Source organism: Opisthocomus hoazin, chromosome 5, assembly GCF_030867145.1.
Source record: "Opisthocomus hoazin isolate bOpiHoa1 chromosome 5, bOpiHoa1.hap1, whole genome shotgun sequence".
Lineage (NCBI taxonomy): Eukaryota > Metazoa > Chordata > Aves > Opisthocomiformes > Opisthocomidae > Opisthocomus > Opisthocomus hoazin.
In genome coordinates this window covers 87881077-87904549 of record NC_134418.1, presented here as the reverse complement: position 1 = coordinate 87904549, position 23473 = coordinate 87881077, and the positions used below count along the sequence as shown (strand labels likewise).

Genomic DNA, 23473 nt, shown 5'->3' with positions numbered 1-23473 from the left:
GGGAACATGACCGCAATGAATGCCCTTTCTTGGCTGTAACCAAGTTCAAAACTTGGTGCGGAGCCTCTGGCATGCTTCTCTAAGTCATGCTTTAAAAGGGCAAGGCTAATGGGGGAAAAGAAAACATTTAAGACATTAATCTTTCCTCTTTGAATGTGTGCTTACCTGAAAAGTTGCCATCCAAAAATACTTCTGTGTGCTGTGTATTCTTCAGTATTTATGGGCTGTGTTCAGTTATTCCGTTCCAACTCGAGATACTCTGATTCTGTGATTCAGTTACACCTGTGCAGCCACAGCAATGCAGTGGTGTGACCAGGGTGCAAAAGGTTGTGACCCTAGGACACCAGAAAGGGTCCCGTTAGTGCAGCTGGGCGGTAGGTTAGTGACTTGGGCAGAAAGATCCTGTGTGTGATGATGTGTTTATGATGCGCAAATCTCCAAAAGGTTGAAGAGTTTAAACACAAATGTCTTCAGGGACACCTGTCAGGATTTGGGCAGTGTTTCAGCAGCACAGCATGCACTTAAGTCCTTCCCTGATGACGAACTGACATGGCATGAAATCCTCTGGCACTGCAGTCAGTAGGATTGTTTGGCCAGTCAACTCAAGCAGAATTGTCATTTTGTAATTTCCCACAGCATTCCTCATTAAAGTGGCAAAGCAAAACATTGGGAAAAAAAATACTAAAAGGCATCACATAAAAAATAAATTCAACAGTAACAGAAGTTTTGGTATAGCTTGCTTTATTTAGTGCATTAGAAGGAAATTGAATTAATTTTTTATTTTTATCTGTTCTGACTCACTTATTTCAGTAATAATTAGAAGTAAATTAGAGTTATTCTTTCTGTTAGATCAATTATTCATAACACAGATAATTTAAATATGAGTTTAGCGGAAGCAACTTACTTCGTTTTTACTAGAACTATAAAAGAATTTAGCCAAATTAGTTAAAATAGCATTGAACTCCATATTGACTAAAACATTTGTGCCAGAATAAAAATTCATGACATACAAGAATGGTGTAACTGATTAATCATTTTAGTTCATGGATATCTATATTTTTATTTAATTACATCTATGCATAATATAAACTGTCTGAATCTTGGGAATCCAAGCCAGAGAAGCTGAAGAGTCTTCTTTAGGTTTAACATTCACCATGTGTTGTTTTCTTCTAGGGTTAATTTGTAAAATGTAAACCACATACTATTTGTATGCAGTGTTTATGTACTATTTATAGAAAGTCTTGACCATTTATAATTATCCGACATTTTTATCCATAATGTCTGCATATGACTAAAGAGATGTTTATGGAACAGACAAAACAATGTTATTTCTACAACTGAACTTCAATTAATTTTATCTAAAACTTTTTGGAGTATTTTATGCTACATGGAATAGAGGAGGGACATTCTTTACTCAGATAGCTCTCTATTGAGAAGACTAAAATTATTTCCAAATAGTAATCAACATGGTACCCACGGGAGACTGTATTGTTCATTTTCAGCAGCATAAATTGAGGAAAAGAAAGCTCAGTCTGAGATGCCCAAAAATTGGTTTCTGAAAGCCACAAGGTCCAACCCTGTAGCAGCTAAGTATCTGGATCACTTAAAAGTCATCAGAGATTTCTAGAAATGGTAACACAAAGTAATCACGTAGGTTTTGTGATTTCTGTGAAGTCACTTCTGATGTCTAGTGCAGCTCAGAAGCCTCGGCTCCCATTTTGCTCTCTTGGAATACGTTCTCTGTTGAACAGAGTCTGTAGGTACAAGTGCCACTGTAGCACGTATGCGCTTTTTATGTTTTACGGCTAATGTTGGTTTTTTTTCTCTTTCTTTCCAGAACTCTGGAAGTTTTGGTGAGTTTGAATGAAGGGCAGTCTTTCATGTCCAGCTCATTAACGATCACCGCTTCAGACTGTGTAAGTATACAGCTGACATTATTCAATGTAAAATCCTGAAATCCAGTTTCTCTTTGGGTTTTACCATCGCATGACCTCTCAGTGCAGAGAACCTCAATGCATGGCAAGTCCCGTTAGATGTTTAGAATGCACAAATCCATCTAACTGAAAATACACCTGTGCAGACACATACAGAATATACATAATTTAATGGTAATGATTTCTTAATATGTAAGTGTATACATATATATATATGTCTTAAGTCACTTTCTCTGTATTTTGAGACATGCTAAGAATCTGTTTGATAACACCACTACATGCAACGAAGAGTTTTCAGGTGTTTTGAATTTGCGATGAAGTGTGTGTGGGGCATTACAGACAAGACTTTTTTCTGCAGTTATGTTGTGGTTTAACCTGGCAGCTGGCAGCTAGGACCACACAGCCGCTCGCTCACTTCCCCCTCACCCCCGCAGCGGGATGGGGAGGAGAATCAACAAAAAGTAAAACTCGTGGGTTGAGATAAAGACAGTTTAGTAAGACAACAAAGGAAATAATAATAAAGAACATGCAAAACAAGCCATACGCAATACAATTTTTGTCACCGCCCGACAACCAATTGCGTAGCCAGGCCCCAAGCAGCGATTGTGGAACATGGAACTCACGGATTTCATGGAACTCCCAGAAAAGTTTGAACTCATGAAAAAAAAAAGAGGACTGCTGACCCCAAAGCCAACCCCATTTATAAACAGAGCATGCCGTCTATGGTATGGAATATTTCTGTTGTCCAGCTTGGGTGAGCTGTCTGGCTGGGCTCCCTCCCAGCTCCTGCACACCTGCTCATTAGCTGAATATTGGAAACAGGAAAAAGTCCTTGATTTCTTAGCAACAACTGAAAACACCCATGTTATCAACATTCTTCTTGTACTTAATCCAAAACACAGCAGCTACTGGGAGGAAAATTAACTGTATCCCAGCTGAGACCAGGACAAGTTATATAAAACAATTCTCTTAATTCTGCCCATTAAGGTGGCAAGCAAACAGCTTTATTATAGGAAGATCTTTTTTTGCAGGACACCACATAAGTGAAGTATTGCTGTATGTGTCATCTGAGACTTCCTAATAACACATGGAAGCCATCTCTTACGAGATTTACCTTTGTTTTCTGACACAGGCTCTGTTATACGGGTTTCTCCTTTCACTGCTGCTGCATCTGCTTTGCTAGCTGCTCCAGGGGCTGCTGATGTAGCCCAAACGCAGAACTCTGCATAGAGGGAAAGCCCTGGAATTCTCCTCCTCTCCCAGGCCACCGCAGCCGGCTCTGGCCTGAGATCCAAGCAGTGTCTGTGTGTTCCTTCTCTGTGTGGGGCTTGTATTTCTTTATAGCTTCTGAACTGCATTTTGCCAAATAAATTACAACAAGCTACTTTCGCACAGTGTGCAGCTTCGGCTTTTGAAATATTGGGAAGCTTCCATGCCATCAGGGACTTCCCAACTGTAAATATAATCCTGTTGTAACAGCCAGGTGTGACACAGTTGCCTGGGGTCCGGCAGGAGCAGGCTGAAGCTGAGCAGGAAGAACTGTAGGACTTCAGCCTGGGTTCGGAAGGTGGTTATAATCCTACAGGAGGATACTAACGCTGAGTAACTTTAGGTGCCTAACTTTGGTGCCTGAATAAGGAGTGTAGGCTCTCAACTCTGTTAATCAGGGGGGAGAGTCTTTGTCAAGCACCGGCTGGAGTACCTAAGTTAAGCCTAGGGTTAAGGTAGTGTGAACATCCTGCCATGTTTTTATCATAGGTTTATAGAAAAGAATTAAAAACAGCTTCTAGGATAAACCACAAACTTACGCAGTCAGCGACTTTTCTAACTCAATATATAAAATTTCTAAGCTCACATTTCTGGTCTCCATTGATTTCTTCTGTCTTCTTAGGCAGGACAGTTAAAATTTTTGCAGTTAGACACAAGAACACTATGTAGGGATGGAGGTTTTAAAAATGTGTTGCGCATGGATACCAGTTTTCTTTAAATTTGTCTCATTTAAAGTGTGACTTTAGTGCAGCTTTCCTGTCAGGCATGGAAGCATACAGAACAGTACCTTCTGCTCATCAGCATGTGTTTTTCCAACAGTATTTTTATCACTGATAGGTAGTTAATCTAAAAGAGAAAAAAATACATTTTTCTTCTATTCATTTAAAAACTAAATACTTGGATAACTGTAGAAATCAGAGTCATCTCAGTTCAGCCCTTCAGTTTCAGGAAGAAAGCCTGAATGAATTGAGAGCTGAAGAAACACACACTAGCCCAGTCACGTTTCTCTGTTTAAGGGCCTCTTTCTCATTCGGAAGCATTTCAATCTTACACCAAAGCATGCTGAAGCAGCCTCTCTGCATGGTAACGTAAGGACAGTACAGTCGCAGGAGCAGGCTGGAGACTAACACTAGACTGCTTTGCTCTTTACCTTAGTCTTTTCAGAGAAAGCAGCACATGTTCAGTCTGTCCCTATGTCCCCTTAAAAATCGCTAAGATCGCACAGCTAGGTAAAAACAAAGCATTGATGCAAAGCAGATCATACCAAATTGCTGAGTACGGCGGCCTTCCCTCTGCTGTACTCTAACAGTGCTTCTCTGTGGTCAGAAGTTTTTTTCTCTAACAGGAAACAGGATGAGTACAGATGTGCATTGTCAGGAAAAACTGTTGTACTTCTGATCATCCTTTTTTTTTTATTTTGCGTTTCATACATGTTGCAGCAAAGACAGCTCCATACAAGGAGAACTGCTGTTTCCATAGTAGCAGATGGGCGACTGCAAGAAATGGGTCACTGCTAGAATTGTTCCACTAATTCTGATAGCTGAGCAGCTGAGGGCTAGTTGGTATATGAGTTACAAGGTACAGCCTCCCCTCGCAAACCCACATTGCTGCAGTGGAAACAAACAGAAAATATGTTGCACCTGTGCACCCAGGCATGCATCTGACTGTTTCTCGTGAATGCGTATGCCTCACTGCACCCAACACGTACTTGGAATAAAGCTGTTTCACCTTCCATTTGCAATGGTGTATCTGCGGTACAACTTCTCTCACCTTGACAGAGTACTCCAGCCTTAGTGATTCCCTGGGTGTCCCTCCTTGCCTTTTTCCCCAGCTGAAGACTGAATAACTTCTGTTTTCATAAGGCCACTGTTGCATTTTTCTCAGTGTTGTTCTAAACCAGCACAGCAGCACAGAACACCAAGCACAGGGCTAAGAGCACCTCCAGGATGTGGGTTTGAGGTGGTGGGAGATGGGTTGCTCACTTCTCCATTAAAAGCAGTATTGCTGGAAGCAGTAATGCTCATCCAGAATTTCTTATGATGGTGGCTTCAGGTTCAAGCAGTAGTACTACAGGGATTTAGCGTGCTATAGTCTGTACAGTGTAAATGCCCCGAATCTGTGGGTGATAAGCATAAAAGCCTTATATATGTATTGTTAGTTGAGATTCCTTAAATATCCACCCACCCACCATACAGACCTATGTCCTCGTGGGCACCTCTCATCCACAGACTTGCCCTGTTTGCATCTGACAGCTCATTTCTTAGCAGTCAATGTACCCTTTCTTTTCTTCAAGTTGGGCCGCATTCTTATCTCAAGGATATCAGTTTTACATCAAAATGAATCCACTGACTTCAACAGAAATAAACCTGGCTTACACTGGGGCAAGTTGGGCCTGTTACCCATGACTGAATGATTTCATTTGAACTTAGGGTTACAGGTAGGCAGAAAAAAGTAGTTTTCAAAGTTTTTGTCATTCTCAATTTAGTATGTCCATCAGTACTGCTGTGTTCAGTCCCTTAGAATACCCGAGACTTGCATGCCCCAGAATATGTAGGGAACGAGAAAGAAGAATGGCATCTTACCACCTCCTCCCTCTTTTTAGTGTTTTCATTGGGATATGCAGCTCCTCTTGGAGCATCCCAGCTTACCTTCTGCATAACTCATGGAACTGAGGAGACTTAGAACGGAGGGTGTCGCTGAACTCATGCCAAATACGAGTTTGGCTACAACCTCCGTCTTGATCCTTTGTGAGGAATTGATCCGATGAGTGGGAACAATTTGTCTGGGATTTGTATCAGTCAGTAGGAAGAGGTTTTGGGGTGAGTGGCAAAACCAGGCAGCAGTTACTTCCAACATCCACTGACACTGTCCTTCTGCTTTCTTTGCAGTCTAGTGGAGTTGCAGCGCTTATTGCTGTTCTTGTGCTGTTACTGTTAGCAGCACTCGGTCTGCTTTGGTGGTTCTGGCCCCTCTGCTGCAAAGTGGTGAGTAACGACTATTGGGAAAAGTCACTGGATGTGTGACATGATAATAACTCACACCATGTTGGGAAACACAGATACCATAGGAAATAGGTTAAGTAACAGGAGAGCTAAAAGTGACATAAACCATCTGTTGAGGGAGTTTTCTTTCATTAGTGATATGCAATAAATGGAAGAAGAGACCAGCTTCAACACTGTGGACTGCACTCTTAGCAGTGCTTCTGGCTTTCTGAGACCTGCACGCACACATCAACCAGCATCAGCGTGCCGGTGTGCTGCTCATGGGCTTTCTGCTGAGGGAGCACATGTTACATTTCGGTGAAAACTTTGATAAAAGCCTTTTCTCTATTATTTGAAAGTTGTTGGCCATAATAGTATGCAGATGTTCCATTTTAAAAGTACTATCCCTAAAATTGGTATTTGTAGTCCATTATGGGCTCTCAAGTTGGAAATCCCTTATTGTCTTAATAATCCCTTGCACACATTGGGTCTCTCTTCATCTGAATGCGCTCTTTATGCTTCTGGCCGCAGTCAGCAATGCTGTTTCACTAACTCTCTTTCCACCTCCTTGCGTGCTGGCATTTTTAAATTGGTGAAGTTTATTATTCATCCAGTTCAGTGACAGTGCTGAGGACTTGGGAAGTGGAGACTGCTTCCATGCTCGTACTGCATTCTGTGTCTTGCCTTGGGATTGTGGAACCTGGGGCAGCAGAGGAACTGGCCTTCTCGCCTGACCATGTTGAAGCCCACATAACCAAAAGCTTTGGTGCAATCCAACAGGCCCCAGGCTGTCCTAGGGCAAGAAGTCCTCAGCCCCCATCTGCATTCTTGTGGTCTGGGGTTTCTGAGGCATGGTGCTTAAGACGGACCGTGGCATTAAGGCAGGGTTGTCTGGGCTGATCTCCTGTGTGGAGCTACATCTCCACGAAGAGCTGCACTGAGCTGTGAAAAAATGTCCCTTGGTTCTGATTCACCTTGTGCTTAAGTCTGCTCCTCCCTGATGTTTAAGGGATAGTAACTTACCCTGAGCATCTTCTCTGGATATAGTGTTTGGTACAGCAGTAATTGGCTGTTTCTAGGGAAGTCTTGAGCTGTAGATTGATAAGTGATTACTAAGAAGCAGCCTGACTTCTATGGAAGCAATAAAACCATGACACTTTAAATGTTAGTGCCCCTGTAGTTTCCTCCCACTTCTCATGAATATTGTTTGTTTCTTTATAAATAAAAGGTAATTCTAGGACTCATTGCTATAACAGTTCCGAGTTCCAAACCCACATGAACCTATTACCAAATACTGAGTTCCTTTCTTTTTGTTTCGATGTCTATTTCCTCAGATCATTATACTATGCCTCCATTATTTTCCTCTCTCCTGCACCTCAGGTTCTCACATTACACATTATTGCCACTTTGGGCTATGTAGTTTTGGGCTTTGGTGCCAGTGTCCTTGGCAAGAGAGGCAGCATATTAGGGCCAGGCAGGACCTCCTCTTCCCTTCCTCTGAGTCCGCTTCCCTGGCGGAGTGGAGCGTCCGGTTTCATGGGACAAAGAACAGGAGCAAGGAAGAAAGCAGGAGCCCTCGCACTTTGTAAGCATCCCACGCTTCAGTATCCAAGGGAAGAGAGAGGAGCAACCAGTGCTGCGGACAGGGCGGACCGGGTGCCTGGAGCCACATGAGCGGTGTGTGTTCCCTGCGGCAGCATGGCGAGCGTCAGGCGGAGCGGGCGCTCCTCTTCAGCCTCTCCAGGATGCAGTCCTGCGGTGTCCCTGCCATGAGGTCCATGCACACTTACAGGTTGGGGGAGGGAGCTCCTTTTTCTTCTCCCACACCCCGCCCCCCCCCCCCACTTTTTTTTAAGGCAGTTCACTGTTGACAGTTCTTTCACTCTTCCCTCAATATCAGAACATATGATCGCATCAAGCTGGCTTCAGGCTCTGGTGCTGACATTTCCTAATGCCCACATCACACGAACATTTGAAAAGTGTTAATGAGCAGATCAAAGGGACTGTTGCCTGAAGCAACTAACTTTTTTCTTTCTTTTTTTTTTTTTTTTTTTTTAAGAAATCGGCTCCCCTCCAAATGCAAGTCTTCATTCTTTGCAACTAAATACATGAGATGCAGCCTTGCCTGGTGATGATAATAAACCAAGCCAAACCAAAATTAGGAAATAATCCATGGGGTTAATAGGACAGCAGCATTATTCAGAGTCTTCCGTATTTAAACAACCTGAATCAAGTTCAGGAAAAGTTAATTTGCAATATTATGATCTTCAGTATGTGGAGTTTCGTGCCACATTTGCATTTTTTTCTGCCAAAGCTGCATGCGTTCTTTGGATTTCTCTTTTTTTTAAAATGGCTTTCTCCTGATTTCACTTGAAATATCACACAAGACTGACAATAATCTTTGTGTGTGCACGTGTGTACGAGAGAGAGAGAGTGTGTGAGGAGCCTGTGGAAACATAAGGATGCAGGCATTTACATTCCACTTCTGTCAGCAGGGGTGAGTATCTGCTACTCAAGGCAGATTATTTTCTCACACCACTGTCACATTTAAAACAAGTTTCATTTTCTGAAGCTATTAGAAATAGCAGCTAATTAATGCATTGGTTAGCTTCAAATCAAGTTTACCCTATAACTTCAGGGAGTTTAGCAGCTGGCATAGGATTAGATCCTTTGCTCAGGGAGTCAAACAAAAACTGTCATTGACTCGTGACTTTTGAAGCCCAGTGAGGTCCAGCAAGTAGAGTTTTTCTTCATTCACTGGGGTAGAAATTTTGATTCCGTAAATATCAATAGCGTAGGGCCCAAGTGAACTTCAGCAAGCATCACAAGGAGGTTTACTATGCAGATCTGGCTTTGCTTGGGAGAGATTGCAAGACTTAAGAATTGTAGAACTATAGAAAGTGGAGTGATAATACCATTTAATATGTATTTATATAAATCCGCAACCTAGCTAGGCCTTTTTTTGAGATAATTGTTAGAGACATGCAAAAGGGAAATAAGAATGGGAATTAAATAAGGTTAGGTGACCTTTAATGTACTGAAAGTACTGTTTTACTGTTTCCAGTCTTTTAAATTGCTTTCAGTGAGAATTAAATATCTTCAAGCTTTGGAAAATCTTACTCAGCATCCAAGTATCTCTCAGAATCTGTCCCATGATCCCTCTGTGGTGTTGTTTCTTGTAAAGTTAGGGCAGTAATTCCAATCTGGCTCTCAGGAATGTTTCACTAATTAAGTAATTGATTTCTGTTAAGTATTCTGAAAATTCCTGATGGGTGGGAATAAAAAGCATTCAGTAATAGTTAAAGAAAAGTAATTTCTGGCATGTTTTCGCCATCATAGCAGCAAAGGGATTTCTGGTTAAAATCCATAGTTGACTTTCCAGTCCACTCAAAATACCTTGAGCTTGCTTGATGAACAATTCAGTATCTTAAACCTGAAGGGCTGTGGAAAAATATTTGCAAGGGTGCCATAATTTATCTCTTTTATTTGATAGAATTCCTGTATCCAGTGCTAAAAGTCCATAGCTTATTTAGGCAGTAGCTAGTAACTATCTTGGTGGCACCATGACTTGAAATGTAAATCAGGAAGGAAAGTTCTTGATTATTGGTCAAGAAAAATATGTTTCTTTTATGTATGATACTCTACATCTGTACAGTGACATTATTTATAGGCAGTGGTAAATTAAAGTACTATAATTAATAGCACAGAGTGAATGAAATAAGACATCTTTCAATTAAGGTACTTAATCCTGTATTAGGAGATTTAGGTGTTTGTCATTATGGACAGTTTTCGTTATGTTTGTATAATACTAAGGCATAGCAGAAACAGACTCCTTTATATTCAGGGGGTATTTTTTAGTCATTTCTATACAATATTCAAGCACAAAAAATTACTTGATGTCACTGAAGTACTTCTTTTTTGCTTACAAACCTGCTTTTCACGTGGAAGAATGGCTGTCCATTCAGTTTTCATCTTAATCATTTAAGAGGGTCGCTGCCTTCCTCCTCCTCTCCCTGTACCGTTCAGTGGATTCCTGTCAGTACCGGGGAACTCCCTGAGATTTACGATATGCATGTGAAAAAGGGAACAAGAATAAACTGCAGGTAAATACAGGTGCAAGTGAATTACCCTAAGAGCGGGTCTTATCCAGAAGCAGTTTAAGAAGCATTATGAATGTAACTCCCACTTGCACTCTACACTGAACAGGCAAGGATCTACAGGCTTAAATCATTAGATCTGAAATGTGAGATCTGTAGAAATGATCTGGATGTCTAGAGGTGAAGCCTGAGCTATCAGAAGGCATTTCACACTTGTCATTGGGCCAGAAATTATCCAGCAGCATGGCACAACGAAGCAGGCATCTTGGCCCAAGATTATGCAAGACCTCACATAGACCTGGGGATGCTTTTGCTCCCAGGCTTGCTAATTAACTCCATAGGGTTTCATCACTGGCTATTACTTACAACGACTGAGTCTTATCCGGTCAGGAAGCAAAGTGGCAGACACGTCTGCCCAAAGAGTGTCTGCCAGTCAATTGATGTTATTTGCTATTAGACGGATGGTGTTAATTTCCAGAAGGCCTTGATAATCAATACCCAAGGGACCTGGCAGCAGCGGTTGCCAGTTTGCAAGCAGATGTGGGGGATTCAGATGGAAACAGTTCACTCTTAAAATTTTCTGTTGGCTTCTGGATGCTGCCAGTGTAATTCCTTATGCTTTTCTATGTTTGGCTCTTCCAGGTCATCAAAGATCCCCCTCCACCTCCGCCAGCTCCAAAAGAGGTACAGTATGATGGTGCTCTGCTCATCACACTGGTTACATGATACCAGTCCTCTGTGCTTTCCTGTGTTCTGTGAAGCCGGCTCTTTGTCCTAGCTGCTGAAGAGGAAACAACTGCCCTGTGGGAAGCCTTAAGCTGAGAGTGGGACGGCCAAAGTCCAAATCTCTGTTCTGTCTCAGTCATCTCAGTGTGGCATGAGTTAAGCCCAAATCTACAGAAATATTTAGGGGCTTTATCCCAAGATAGTTGAACGTTATTGTTCCCATTCTTCAGTGAAAGCAGAAAGACTGAGTAGATCTTGTATAACAATCTAAAGATTCATGCGTGACTTAAACAGCATTTTCCCACAGCTTTGGCATTCCAGACACCGAAGAACCCTTGTAAGGGAATTTCTCTCCCTTATGGGCAGTAATGCACTAGAGGATCTTCTGGTGTCTTCAGTATTTTTGCCCCTTGGTCTTGATTTAGCCAATTGCTTGAGCGTACTCCAGTGTACTCTGACGCTTAAGCCCATGATAAGGCATACTTCATTGAGCCGAGGCAGCCAAGAGTGAATTTGACAAGGGTTGGCTTAGGAAACTGTGATTGGCTGCGTAACCTTTATCTGCAGATCTGCTGAACACTGTCTGCTGAATCCAAATGAGCAGGGCTGATGACCTGGCTCTTTGAAGGCATTATATTTTCTGTAGAAGAAGCCATTGCACATCCTTTTCTTTTTGTGTGTTTTGCTTATTTTTATTCGTGGAAAGGAAAAGGACAAGGGATATGAGTGATTGTCAGGAGAATACACAGTTAGATTCCTCATTTGGACTTTCCTACTGGTTGCCACCAATGCTTTCCCATGCAAAATATTAAAAATATTTCCGAACGTGACCAGATTTTGTTTGGAAATTGGTAAACACTTGGGAAACCTAACTATCTGATCTTTCACACCGAACATAGGAAGAGTTACTCTCTGAGCTCTTGTGAAATATACTAAAAATACACTTAGTGGGGAAGGGAAAAAGCAAGCATCTTTTAAAATTAAATGTTATTTGGATTTATTGACAGGAAGAAGAAGAAGAGCCCTTGCCTACAAAGAAATGGCCCACAGTTGATGCTTCCTACTATGGAGGACGAGGAGTTGGAGGAATTAAAAGGATGGAGGTTTGTACCATACGGAGATGCCAGTTCACTAAAACACAAGCTCTCTGAGGCTGTCAATGGTGGCAACGAAGACTTCTAAAGTGTACTGAAAACACAGGGGCATAATGTGTGCTTCCTTCTCAGTGACATAAGCCTTGTAAAATTTTTTACCGTATTGAACAATTTTGACCTTGCCTATGAAAGAACAGCTTTCAGTAGTTCCATTTGACTGGAACTTTAAATAGCTGCCTGAAGACATGCTCTTTCCATCAAGCTAATGAGAAAGAGAGACTGAGAGCCTTTTCTGAATGTTTTGGAAGAAATTACAGTGAAACATAAGTCCTCCAACTGTGGGCCAGCCAAATGCGCTGACAATGGTGACGCTAAGGAGAGGCTTGATCCCAAAGGAACTCACAGCGACAACAGTGCCTGTCTTTGAAGAGACACGATAGCATCATGTTAATTAAAACAGAATGAAAAATGTGCATCCTTATGGGCATGTCCTTATGTCAGATTTTATAGTCAAGTCAGCCTTTATGGAATTTGCAAAGCAGTTTTCTGCAGTTTTTAACTTCAGTCTAGGAAACTGTCTCTGTCTGAAATGCCCACCTAGGCCATACTTATGCATCTTGATAAAGGTGTTGGCCTAAGTATCAGCTTTCTTGAGTTCTTTTTAAACGCAGGAGAAGAACCTGCAAGTGTAAAGCTGTGTTGCTTATATATGTTTCCTTCAGCATTTCAGAACTGGTAATTTAGAAGAGCTTCAGATTTTAGAAAAAACATTTTGTGCAATGCTTTTCAGAGGCAAACTAGAAAATACTTTCCAACATAAAGAATTACAAGCCTGGATTTCTAACAGGTGCCATGATGAGCCCCCAGGAGGGGTTCCAGGCTTTAAATCATATCAGTTTGTAAATGGGATCCTGCGCAATGAAACAGAAAACCAACAGATACCTCATGAACACAAGTAACATCAGTACCATAAAAAAATGCATGCTCATCACATGGCAAAAATACAGTATTACCTCTTCAAAGAAGAAGAGAGCAGAAAGTAATGACTGGATTAGAAAACTTTTTCATCTGTGCTTGGAATTTTGTGCAGCAGTAAGGGCTAAATATGTAAGCCAGCTGAAATTGCTGAGAACACAATTACAGCCTCTTGAAAGGCACCTCGTTCTGTGGAGCTGCGCCTCTGTGCTTCTCTGGGACCCGAGAGTACTAACAAATTTTAGGGTTGGGCGCCACATCGTAAATGCTTCAGCATTTTTATGCGGAGCTTTACGTCTGTCCTGTAGCGTCTGTAACAGTGGGGCTGAGGGAAGTGCTGGCTTGACAGCCCATTCCCAGCTGTTTGGACAGAGTGGTGTCAGACCTCATACCTTTCACTGGCTCAGGAGAGCACATTGCTCGTTTGGTGAATCAGGGCAGAGCGAGTGTGGAAATGAAAGAGAAAACAAAAACAGTCTAACAAGATGATGGAGGTGAGCGGGTAAAAGGAGGTTGTTCCTTACCTGACAGTTAAATGTGGTTTCTGTGCTGTGGCCAGCGTAAAAACTTGCTGGACTAATCATTACTTTTCTTCCTTGCTTTCAGTTCATGAGGTAATGGAGTTGTCTATTTTTTATTGCTTCTCTGTGCTCTATTCTTCTGCCGTTCTTCCGGCAGCTTGATTCTTCTGGCAACTTCCTTGCATAGAGAAAAGCAGAGAATGAACCAGTAAACTTCTGCTTCCTGCTCCTGTCCTACTTCTCTTTGCTTACTATATTCCCTTTCAGGGCAGTTACACATTCACTCCTGCCTTCCTCACTAGCTTCATCCCTCTGTGACAGTCCAGAATAATTTAACCAGTGTTATTCACTATTCCTAGATCTGTCTTTTGGCATTGCTTTAAAGTTTTATGATGTCGTTTCTAGACCCCACCCATTACAGGCAGTAAGCTTTTATGTCAAAGTTGTGTTGTCAGACTCCACAAATTCTGGGTTCTTCTGGGTGAAGTCGCTTTAATCTGAAGGAGAAGGTCATTTTATCAGTAAGGAATCCACCATCTATCTCTAAATGGTTTTAACAGTGTTTAAAATACATTTTAACAACCTCATAAAAAACACTGTAAAAGTACCATTGATCACAGTGAAAGATACAGATGCATTTTAATGACTCAGCAGGGCCTACTTGGACATGAAAGCCCATTCTAATATTGCAGAGAGAGGATTCCCCAGTGAGATAAAGAAATCACTAAGCAAGACAAACAGTAAAGTTCAAAATAACAGAAAGGTTCAAAACAACTGTATTTTACCAAGGTGTTGCAGTATTACAGACCAAATTAAGCTCTGTCATACTTCGCTGCCCTCGTTCTCTACATTCAGATTACAGTGGTAGAAAACATTTGGCAGTGGTCACAAAATGACAAGATTTTCCTCCAAGGTATTTTATTTTTCTGAAGGGGGCTAGGCTCTGGCTTGCCTACATATTTTCCTCACTTTCCATACCAGCACATTCTGCATACGGCGCTGATGAGGATGAAGAAGTCAGGCTGCTGCCTACTCCCCTCCTATAGCCTAGTTATCCCGGCACATTATAGAGTGTCCCTAGCAAGACCTGGAGAGCAGCCTTCTCCCTCCCTCCGGGTGGCAGAGGGAAGACCAGGGGCATGTCTTATTACTGGTGAGGAAAATGATTTTGCGCCCCTTTGCAGTGGGGGACTTGCTGCATCCCACTGTTTTTCTGCCTACTTTTCAAGTGCTTGAGTTGCCAGGTAGCAAGTCAGAACTGACATACACCTACCAAGCAATGTGCAGTGATGCTCTTAATTCTTTCCCTCAGGGTGGAAGGTCAGTCTTCTCTGATTTTTCTTACTTGAATTCTTCTCTTTGCATGCCTAGCATCTCCAGTCAGGAGGTCCCTGAAAAACACAAGTATGTTGGTGGAGTCCTGCAGTAATGGTTAGCTATTTCCCAGTAACACTTTCATGACTCATCAGCGCATCACATTTACCCAGGATGCAATGTCAGAATTTAATTTCCTGGGTTTAGGTGTATCAGATCCTCGTTATAGGCTAGACTGTAGCAGATGGCATGATTTAGACAGTCCTGCCCTCAAAATAATCCAGGCCAGTTTTACTAAGAACTTTCAAACTGCAGCCATAGGTTTTTTTTCAGTATTTCTCTTGACTTTTCGCTACTGAGAAACTCATATTCACAAATGTATTTAACTAAGAATGCTTGTCATCAAAAATGAAGAGGGAACATTTTCCTCAGTACTTCCCCTCTTGTTTATCCTGCATTTCTTCCAGATTTAAAATTTCTCAGCTACTTCTGTTATTTGAAACAGTTTCCTTGTCCTTTGCATACAGTGCATTTACGTCTGAACTCTGGCTTCACTTAGGTTCGCTGGGGTGATAAAGGATCCACTGAAGAAGGGGCAAGATTAGAAAAAGCAAAAAATGCTGTGGTGAAACTCCCAGAAGAACCAGAAGAACCTTTTCATCCTAAGCCACCTAAACCAAAGCCTACCTCACCAGCCATTCAGGAGAAGTGGTATACGCCAATTAAGGTAATCTTTTTAGTCTTCAGTACAATATAATTTTGTACTAAAGGCTGGATTTTGTCTGCCTTACCACAGTCTTATGCATGCTGAGCTGTAAATTATTTTTCAAGTATTCTCATTCAAGTGTAATGTCCTATTCTCAAAGTGAACAGCTACTCAGGGTGAATAGCAGGAGCAGTTTTTAGCCCTACATGCAGTGCTTTGTCATTACTGCCACATTCTGTTATCCTTGCCCAAAAAAGGGACATATCATACAGTAAGAGTACTAAAATCTACGGGGGCTTTATTGACATTTGGTCTATCTCAATGAATGTACATCTAATTAAGCCTAAAACTACACAGTTTGTAGCTGCTATACTAAGTTTTAAACATAGATACTCATTACCAATCAAGAAAAGCAAAAAATTGTATAGAACGGTATAATGCAAAAAGTCTGACAAACAGGCTCTTAAAAACTGAAGCTGGGTCCATAAATACCTTGCTTTAAATGTGTGAGGGCAGAGAATACACAGGTTTAGCTGCGAGTATGGATACATCTATTCTGTCTTCACAACTCCTTTTAAGACCGTTCTGACCACCAGACAGTCCTGCAGACGTGTTGTCCACACACACACGCCAACTCTGCAACCCATCCATGTGGAGTGGGATGCTTCTGGCAAGGATCAGAGCTGCTATGCGTGTTCTGCACAGGCAGCCCGGGTGCTCGCAGTGAACCTGCTGCCTTCGCTACGGGCAGGACTGACCGCGCAGCAGGGATCAGCTGGGTACCATGTGCCTAGCAGGTCTGACGCTTCCTGAGAACGATGAACTTGCTGTATACGTGCTGTAAAAACAAATACGCTTATGTGGGAGAAATCCCAGATGGACGTGTGGCAATTCAGCCCAAAATATTGGCACATAAACATCTTACTTGTAGATGGCTCAGAAGTAACCGTGGGTGAGGCCACAGTCACTCCGCTCCCAGTGGAGGTGAGAGTGCAGTACCCAGCATTCACTGATGGGAAAGAGCCGCACCACAGCGGCGTGGTGTGGGTGACACAGCCCAAGTCTGCACTTTGCTTATCTGGCTCTAAGGAACTGGTGCTCAGTCCTGCCAGTGAGTTTCTCCATGGATCTCCTTGGTCAGTAACTTAGCAGATGTGCTGTGCTCTCTGTTGACTGATTTCATTGTACTTAAAGTCCTGTTGCTCTGTTGCCACAGGGCCGACTCGATGCACTGTGGGCGTTGTTACGACGACAGTACGACAGAGTCTCTTTGATGCGACCACAGCAAGGAGACGAGGTTTGTGTGCGGCGCGTGTATCCGCTGCGGTCGGCAACAGAGGGGCACGTTACAGCCAGGCTTTAGCAGCTGCTGAACACTGGTAATTCCGTGACCTTAACCAAAGAAAGCACTGCAGCCAAAATAACGGCACAACAGGAGAAATAACGTGCTGGGTAAACAAAACGCATTGAAAGATGCAGCACATCATCCCAGAAATGTCGCAGAAACACAGATCTCCTGAAAGCTGAGTGAAGGATTTTGGATTTTGTGTGGAAAACAAAAATATAGCACACATTTCATTCAGTGTAAACTCTGTGTAACAAATACCCAAATCTTTCTTATAACCAGCTGTGTGTAAGAGTAGAGTCTAGCAATCAGAATACTAAAACCACATCAAATTTAAGTGACCGCCAATAACGTACATGCAAGTTGCTTCAATGTAGCTTTGCACTTCCACGCCAAAGGCAACTTTCACGGAAAAAAAAGGTGAGGAAACTTATTTCTTAGACCATCCTTTCTTCTAGTACACTCATGACCCACGAAAAAGTGGCCTCCACTACAAAGAGTGCTATGACTGGGAAGTAGAGTTATTATTTGAACCTCTTACAGTGAAGCCAGATTGTGTATTTCTGATTGTTACTCCTTAAGAAAGTATTACTTTAAATCTTAGCATTTATCTCAGGCACTGATTGATCAGGGTATTTCAAAGCTACTGGGACCATTCAGCTTTCTGTTTGTGACACACTGTCAGACATAGGAGCAAACGATTTCCTCTAAATGTGACGGCAACTTTTTCTCGACAAACTGGCCCCAGATGGGTGTGGCAGATCAGATTCTCTCACACCACAAAGCAGTAGCATGTGAGCACACTTACTTTTGCTACATACACCATAAAGATGACATAAAAAGAATTAGAGGGGTTAAAGGGAGGGAGTTACCTTTGAGAAAATGAGAGGTAATCAGTATTTAGATTATTTTCCTGGGATGAAGTTTGGTACTGTTCTAAAGGAAGAAAAGGTGAGATGTAATCAAGACAAGGACACGTGATGGAAGAAGCAGAATGACAACGTGCAGTGCTGGCAGTAGGGAGCACAGTCAAATACTAGTGTTACCATTCTAGTTGTTACACTGGCTAGTTATTTACTGTTTGCGTGAGTGATGCATGTTGCATGTAGCAGAATTAACAACAACAAATCTACATACAAAACGTGGTACAGTACAGTTTCACAGGTAAATTCAATGTAAATAGGAATGTAGAAGAAACAGTGCCTCAACAGGCTGAAAAATTGTCAGTCAGGCCCTGTTTTGAGGACTTCTGACCACAAAGACAGGTAGTTACTGTAAAAATTACCTGCCAGGGAAGGCTTGCTGAGCCATTATGAAGTCAAGCATTCGCCGTCTCGGCACTCGACAGGAAGATACTGACCAACATCTTGTTTTACGAAAAACAGAGAAATAGCTCACTAATCTTCAGTATCCCCACTGGAAAAAGGAGCAGAATTTGTACTGATGAATAAAATCTAAACTGATCGTGGTTAAGGTGTGACCTATGACACTGCAGAAGTGCAATTTCTGTCTGGCACGGTATTTTACATCTTTGGGGAAAAAAATTAAATCTTGTTCATAACTTGCTAGGTAGAGATCCCATGCTGTAACCCTGGTGAGTTTAAGTCAGTGAACGCATGAGCAGTCACGTGTATGTACAGCGAGACACGCATACACATACTTACATCGGGAGCACTGTTACGGTAAACACCAGCCACAGAGTTGTTTTGTCTTCTTTCTTTTATTGTTTAAGTGCTTGGTAGTTCCCATTTGTAGAAGAAATCACTGCTGAATTGAAGTCCTTGATCAAGTAATTGAAATTTAGGCATGAGGTATCAAAGCAGAGCGAGCTTTTTCTTCCTTCTCTCTCTCCTCTCCCACCTCTGCCACGTTGCCAGATAATGCCAAGGGTGGCCCAGTTTGAGGGCTGCTCACGGTTGAGCCAAGAAGCTTTGATTGTGGCTGGAAGTCCTCCGAGTCATAAATTTTTCAGCTAGCAGTCCGTGAGGTTAGGGAAGCTTGTACAGGTGTGAGCTAGCAGGTTGTCGCCGACATCTGTTTGGAGCGGAGACACAGGTCCTCGGCAGCCTGCAGCGAGGCTGCAGGATTGTCAGCAGATGTAGTTAAGAGTGGCAGAACAGTTTTGGTCTCACATTTGCCGCCCGGGGGCTGAAACACTAAAGGTAGAGTGGGGGTGGACACAGCTGCGCTCCCAAACATGCCTCAGGCACAAATAAAGAGATCTAATATAGTTTGACTCTGTTGTGGTGGGGAGATGAGGACAGAGAGCCACTTCAGAGACAACTTAGCGCTGCAGCATCTGCCGCCAAGTTTCTAGGGAGTGACAGGGGACAGCAGGTACAGATCGAAGTCCCCACATAAACAGCCTCCATTAAGCCACCAGCTCTTTTGAAGGGCTGCCTTCAAACATAGTGCAGTCCGCAGCAGGAGGTTTTGTTTTCAAAGCCATGTTTTGTTTTCCGCACTAACAAGATAATTTATAAATGATGCATTACCCTGTGTTCTTAACTCCTATCTATACTTTCTTTCCTTTTGTTATTAAAGGGGCAAAGAATGAACCACGGTAGTTCTGGGGTACTTTGATAAATGCGTTAACTATCCGAGGGCTTTAACTGAGGTTATGGCAACCTTCAGTCCACAGCGTCAGGTTCAGCCAGGAATGCCTGCGCCGTTTCGGTGTCATGGCGGAGGAGCGTCTGCCATTGCTTCTGTGCCGGAACACCTCTTCCAGGGGGTCTGGTACTGCACGAGAACAGAACTTGGCATGGGTTCGCCATGCCAGCGTTAGGGTCCTGTTCTTTTCTCTAAATCATTGTGTGTATTTTCTGATTTGTAGTTTGGTACCTAAGGGTAATCATCAGGGCTTTTCAGATTCTTTATATGACCTTGTCGCTTTGTGCAATTTGATAGTGGCCGAGATTCTGATCCTGCTCACATTTATGCACACGAGTATCTTCTAAGCCCACAAATAAGCTATGGCACTTGCATTTAAGATTTTGCCCCATCAGGATGCAAATATGTGTGACTGGTAAAAGGAAAAAAAATCTATAGCTAATTCTAGAAGAATTTCTATAGTAGAACTATAGAATACTTACAGCTTTTTTAATGTTATAAAACAGCCTAATCAAAAGGAAGACACTTCTACTTGTTTTTAAGCCTATTAGCATTTACCTGCTTTAAAGATGCTTTTATAATGATGTCTGCAGAATTAATACAAACATCTGTTTAAACAAATGTTACTTTGTGAGCATGTCTACATTATACAAAAGAATTATATTCTGCATTGTACCTCTGTTACCATCACACAATGTACAGTTAGAAACACCTTGACAGCACGATATTCTCTGTGATGAGGCCCATGTTACCGTTCCCTTTGTGTTTCTTCAGTAATTCCTACACTGGGCACAGGCAGAAAATAGTACATCATTAGCTCCGTCTGTCAGTTGTAGAGTGGAATAGTAATTGCTAGGAGGCTGAGGCTTTAAGTGTCTTACAATGGAGACAAAACTCGGTGTTTTGAATCGACAGAGTAACCGTGGTGCCTGGGAGCACCCCAGCTGTTGGTTCCACAACGCCGTCACCGGCTTCGACGGGCAGTCGGTCACCGGCCGTTGCAGCAGCGCTGCCCGTCTGCCAGCCCAGGGCTTACAACTCACCAAGTCATGTTTGCTTGCCTGCGAGACTGGCGAGAACAGGATTTTTTGGTTTACTACTGTCTTTTTAGAAAACTGAACTGTTTGTCCATTTTCTAACCAAGGAGGACCTCCTTCAAGAAAATGAAGGTGATGTGGCTTCTTTTTTAATCGCTGCTAGTTGTTGAATGTGTAGAGAAATATCACGTTACAGTTAGAGAAAAATTACTGTGGCTACTTAGAAGTAGTGCACTTTTTGGTTTAAAATGTTTAAAAATTAAACTGTACCTAGCAGTAATTCGTGTTACAACATAAGACTCAGTTCACTGGAGCTCCTTGTTCAATGATAGTATGGTATAGCGTATTTTAGTGGAACGTGGAAAATATTATGCTCAAGAAATTGTTGACTGAGACTTTTAAAAAGAAACTTCAGAAAAAGCAAATAGCAAAGTTTATGTTGGATCTTCTAATTTGCTGCAATGGTAAGAAGAGGCAAAACTAGTTATGAAATGTGTGAGATCAGCAGAGCATTAGAGCACCTCTTTTTCTTAAATGTTTTCTGCCAAAATATTCCTTCTGGCATTTCTTCAAGTGGGACTTTGTCTGTACAGACCTGAGAGCTAAACTGGAGCCAAAGTTTTTCTTAAACTTCCAGAATAGACCCATATTACTGTTAAAATTAGTAAGTTCCCTGTTACAGAAAGTGGAAGATCGCATTTTAGGAGTATTCATTTCAAACTGCCCTGTTCAGACTGAATTTAAAGGCTGATCTCCAGCATAACGCAATGCATCCTGTTGAGTGAAACACTGAACTAAATTTCAGAAAAACAATCATCCCTTGGCCTGCCTGAAAGAAGAAAGTCTTTTTTTGGAGAGGACACCTGTCCCTTTTGTTACAATGGTGAGTGACAGCCAAGAGATAAACATGATTACAAATTATGAACTTTAAGTAGAATTTTCTTGTGCTGAAGACCCGGAAGAATATTGTGCAATGAAAACATCTAGATAGTAGTACTCCCCCCAGACGGATGCTCATTGTAAATGGGTACCACAGCTCCGCTCTGCTGAAACGGGACTGCAGGCTGCCGCCCAGCGCGGTCCAGCCGTCTGCCTCGCAGGCGCCCCATCCTAGCTAGAGCTGGATTTGCCAGCTGTCAATCAGCAAGAGCAGTACCAATCATCTTTATTAAAAGATGATGTTGTTCTGGTGTTAGGAGAAACAAGGATAATTTCCCATCTACGTAGGCAGTCACTTTGGCACTCCCTCCCTTTGTGCAGATGAGTGCCGTTGCTCTTTTTAAAACGAGCCTTCAGAACTCATCAGTGTGAGTATGAACGCTTGTATGAGTGAAATAGTGGAAAGAAAGAAAGAAAGAAATCTACTTGTCTGTTTGAAGGTCATGACATTTTTAGTGACTTGACCAGTAGTCCCCAGAGTAAAACGACCAAGGCCGCTCCAACAGAGCTCGGCGGGCCCTGGGAGGCAGCGCCGGGCCGGGGCGCACGCCGCTGCTCCCGTGTTGGTGCCAGCGCTGTCGGACGGCAGCAGGCTGGGTGGCCGGCCCGATGGAGCCTGCGTGTCGTGCCCCCGTAGCGTGCGCTTTCTGTGAAGCCGTGGAGCATTTTAAAAAGCTGAGCCGCCACCAGAGAGTGCAGCCAGAAGAATTCTTGCTGTCTTTATTAGTTTACAAACAGCCATCTGAACGATGAGTGCTTTTTAGGCCTCCTAAAATGCAGCAAATACACCGTGCTGGGCATTGTGGTAACTTAAGCTGTGCTGGCAGCATGGGAAAAATGCCTATTAAGAAAGGAGAAGTCAGTCTTTTCTGGGCGGAGTATGAATTTGCTACAGCTATCAAATACCTTCTCTGCCACCCTAAAGAGCATTACAATTCTTACCCCCCTCCAAGCTGTACTAAAAAGAAAACATTTCATTTGGCAGTGCAGTTTTGGTTAATAACTGTTTGTTTCACTGGGCATGATTCGAAAGGGAAAAAACAAATTTGTTTTCTTAATTCCTCAAAACATCTTTTTTTTATGGAGCGGATTGCAGTAAAACCAGTTATATTTAATCACTACCTGGCTTCCAGTGAAGAGAGGGCAGCATGTATCTAAGCAAACGCAGCCGTAAAACACAGCTCCCAGCTTGGGCACAGCCCGTCTGTAGTGTATGTTAATGCCGAGTATCTCATTAGTCCAGCTTACAGGAGACCGGCTACCTTCAAGAAGCAGCAAGAAGAAAGCTGACAGGTTCATTCGGTCGCTACTCTCCAGAAGAGACGTGACAGCTTTAACTGTCTTGGGCGTCCAGATTTATGAACTAGTCCTACGCTCCTAACCAGATTAGTTCCTTTTCCATTAACTGCTGAAAGTAGGGCAGCTGTCCGAGCGGCTGGTTGTAAATTCGATAATGTCTGCCGTGTTAATCTGTAGGCTTTTCAGATGAAGAAGGCAGCAGATAACAGGATTAAAGTTTCACGACCCAGGGTTTTCACAGCCCGAGACGCGGGCGTAGGGGGATAGAGAATGACTTCTGTCATTAATCTTAATTGATTGCCAAGAGGTTTTAATCTGGGTTATTAATTAGGAGGGTCCTTAACACACTGTCTACATATCAACATCAGATGCTCTTTTGGGACTTTTGGGACATATGGCCTATCTTATATTTACAGTCACACAATTTACACATGCGTACATTTCTGTATGAAGAAATTCTTATATGTATATATGCATACAAATAGCTATAGAAGCATTTGCATGCACAGAGGCATCACACACACTAGCAGAATGTGATGAAAATGAAAAAACCACTTTGCACAAAGGTTAAATTTCCACACAATAAACATGTATACCTCTATTTATGTTGATACGTCTATTAA

The 23473-nt window shown here is 42.4% G+C and overlaps 1 protein-coding gene across 1 annotated transcript in view; it reads left to right on the top strand.

The window, feature by feature from the left end:
- ANTXR2 (ANTXR cell adhesion molecule 2) overlaps positions 1 to 23473 on the top strand; it is a 117884-nt gene that overhangs the window by 55270 nt on the left and 39141 nt on the right. Inside the window, exons 11-16 of the mRNA XM_075422075.1 lie at positions 1838 to 1916; positions 6092 to 6187; positions 10924 to 10965; positions 12015 to 12110; positions 15471 to 15638; positions 16834 to 16914. Coding sequence (XP_075278190.1) covers positions 1838 to 1916; positions 6092 to 6187; positions 10924 to 10965; positions 12015 to 12110; positions 15471 to 15638; positions 16834 to 16914 — 562 coding nt within the window. The remainder of the gene's footprint in view (positions 1 to 1837; positions 1917 to 6091; positions 6188 to 10923; positions 10966 to 12014; positions 12111 to 15470; positions 15639 to 16833; positions 16915 to 23473) is intronic.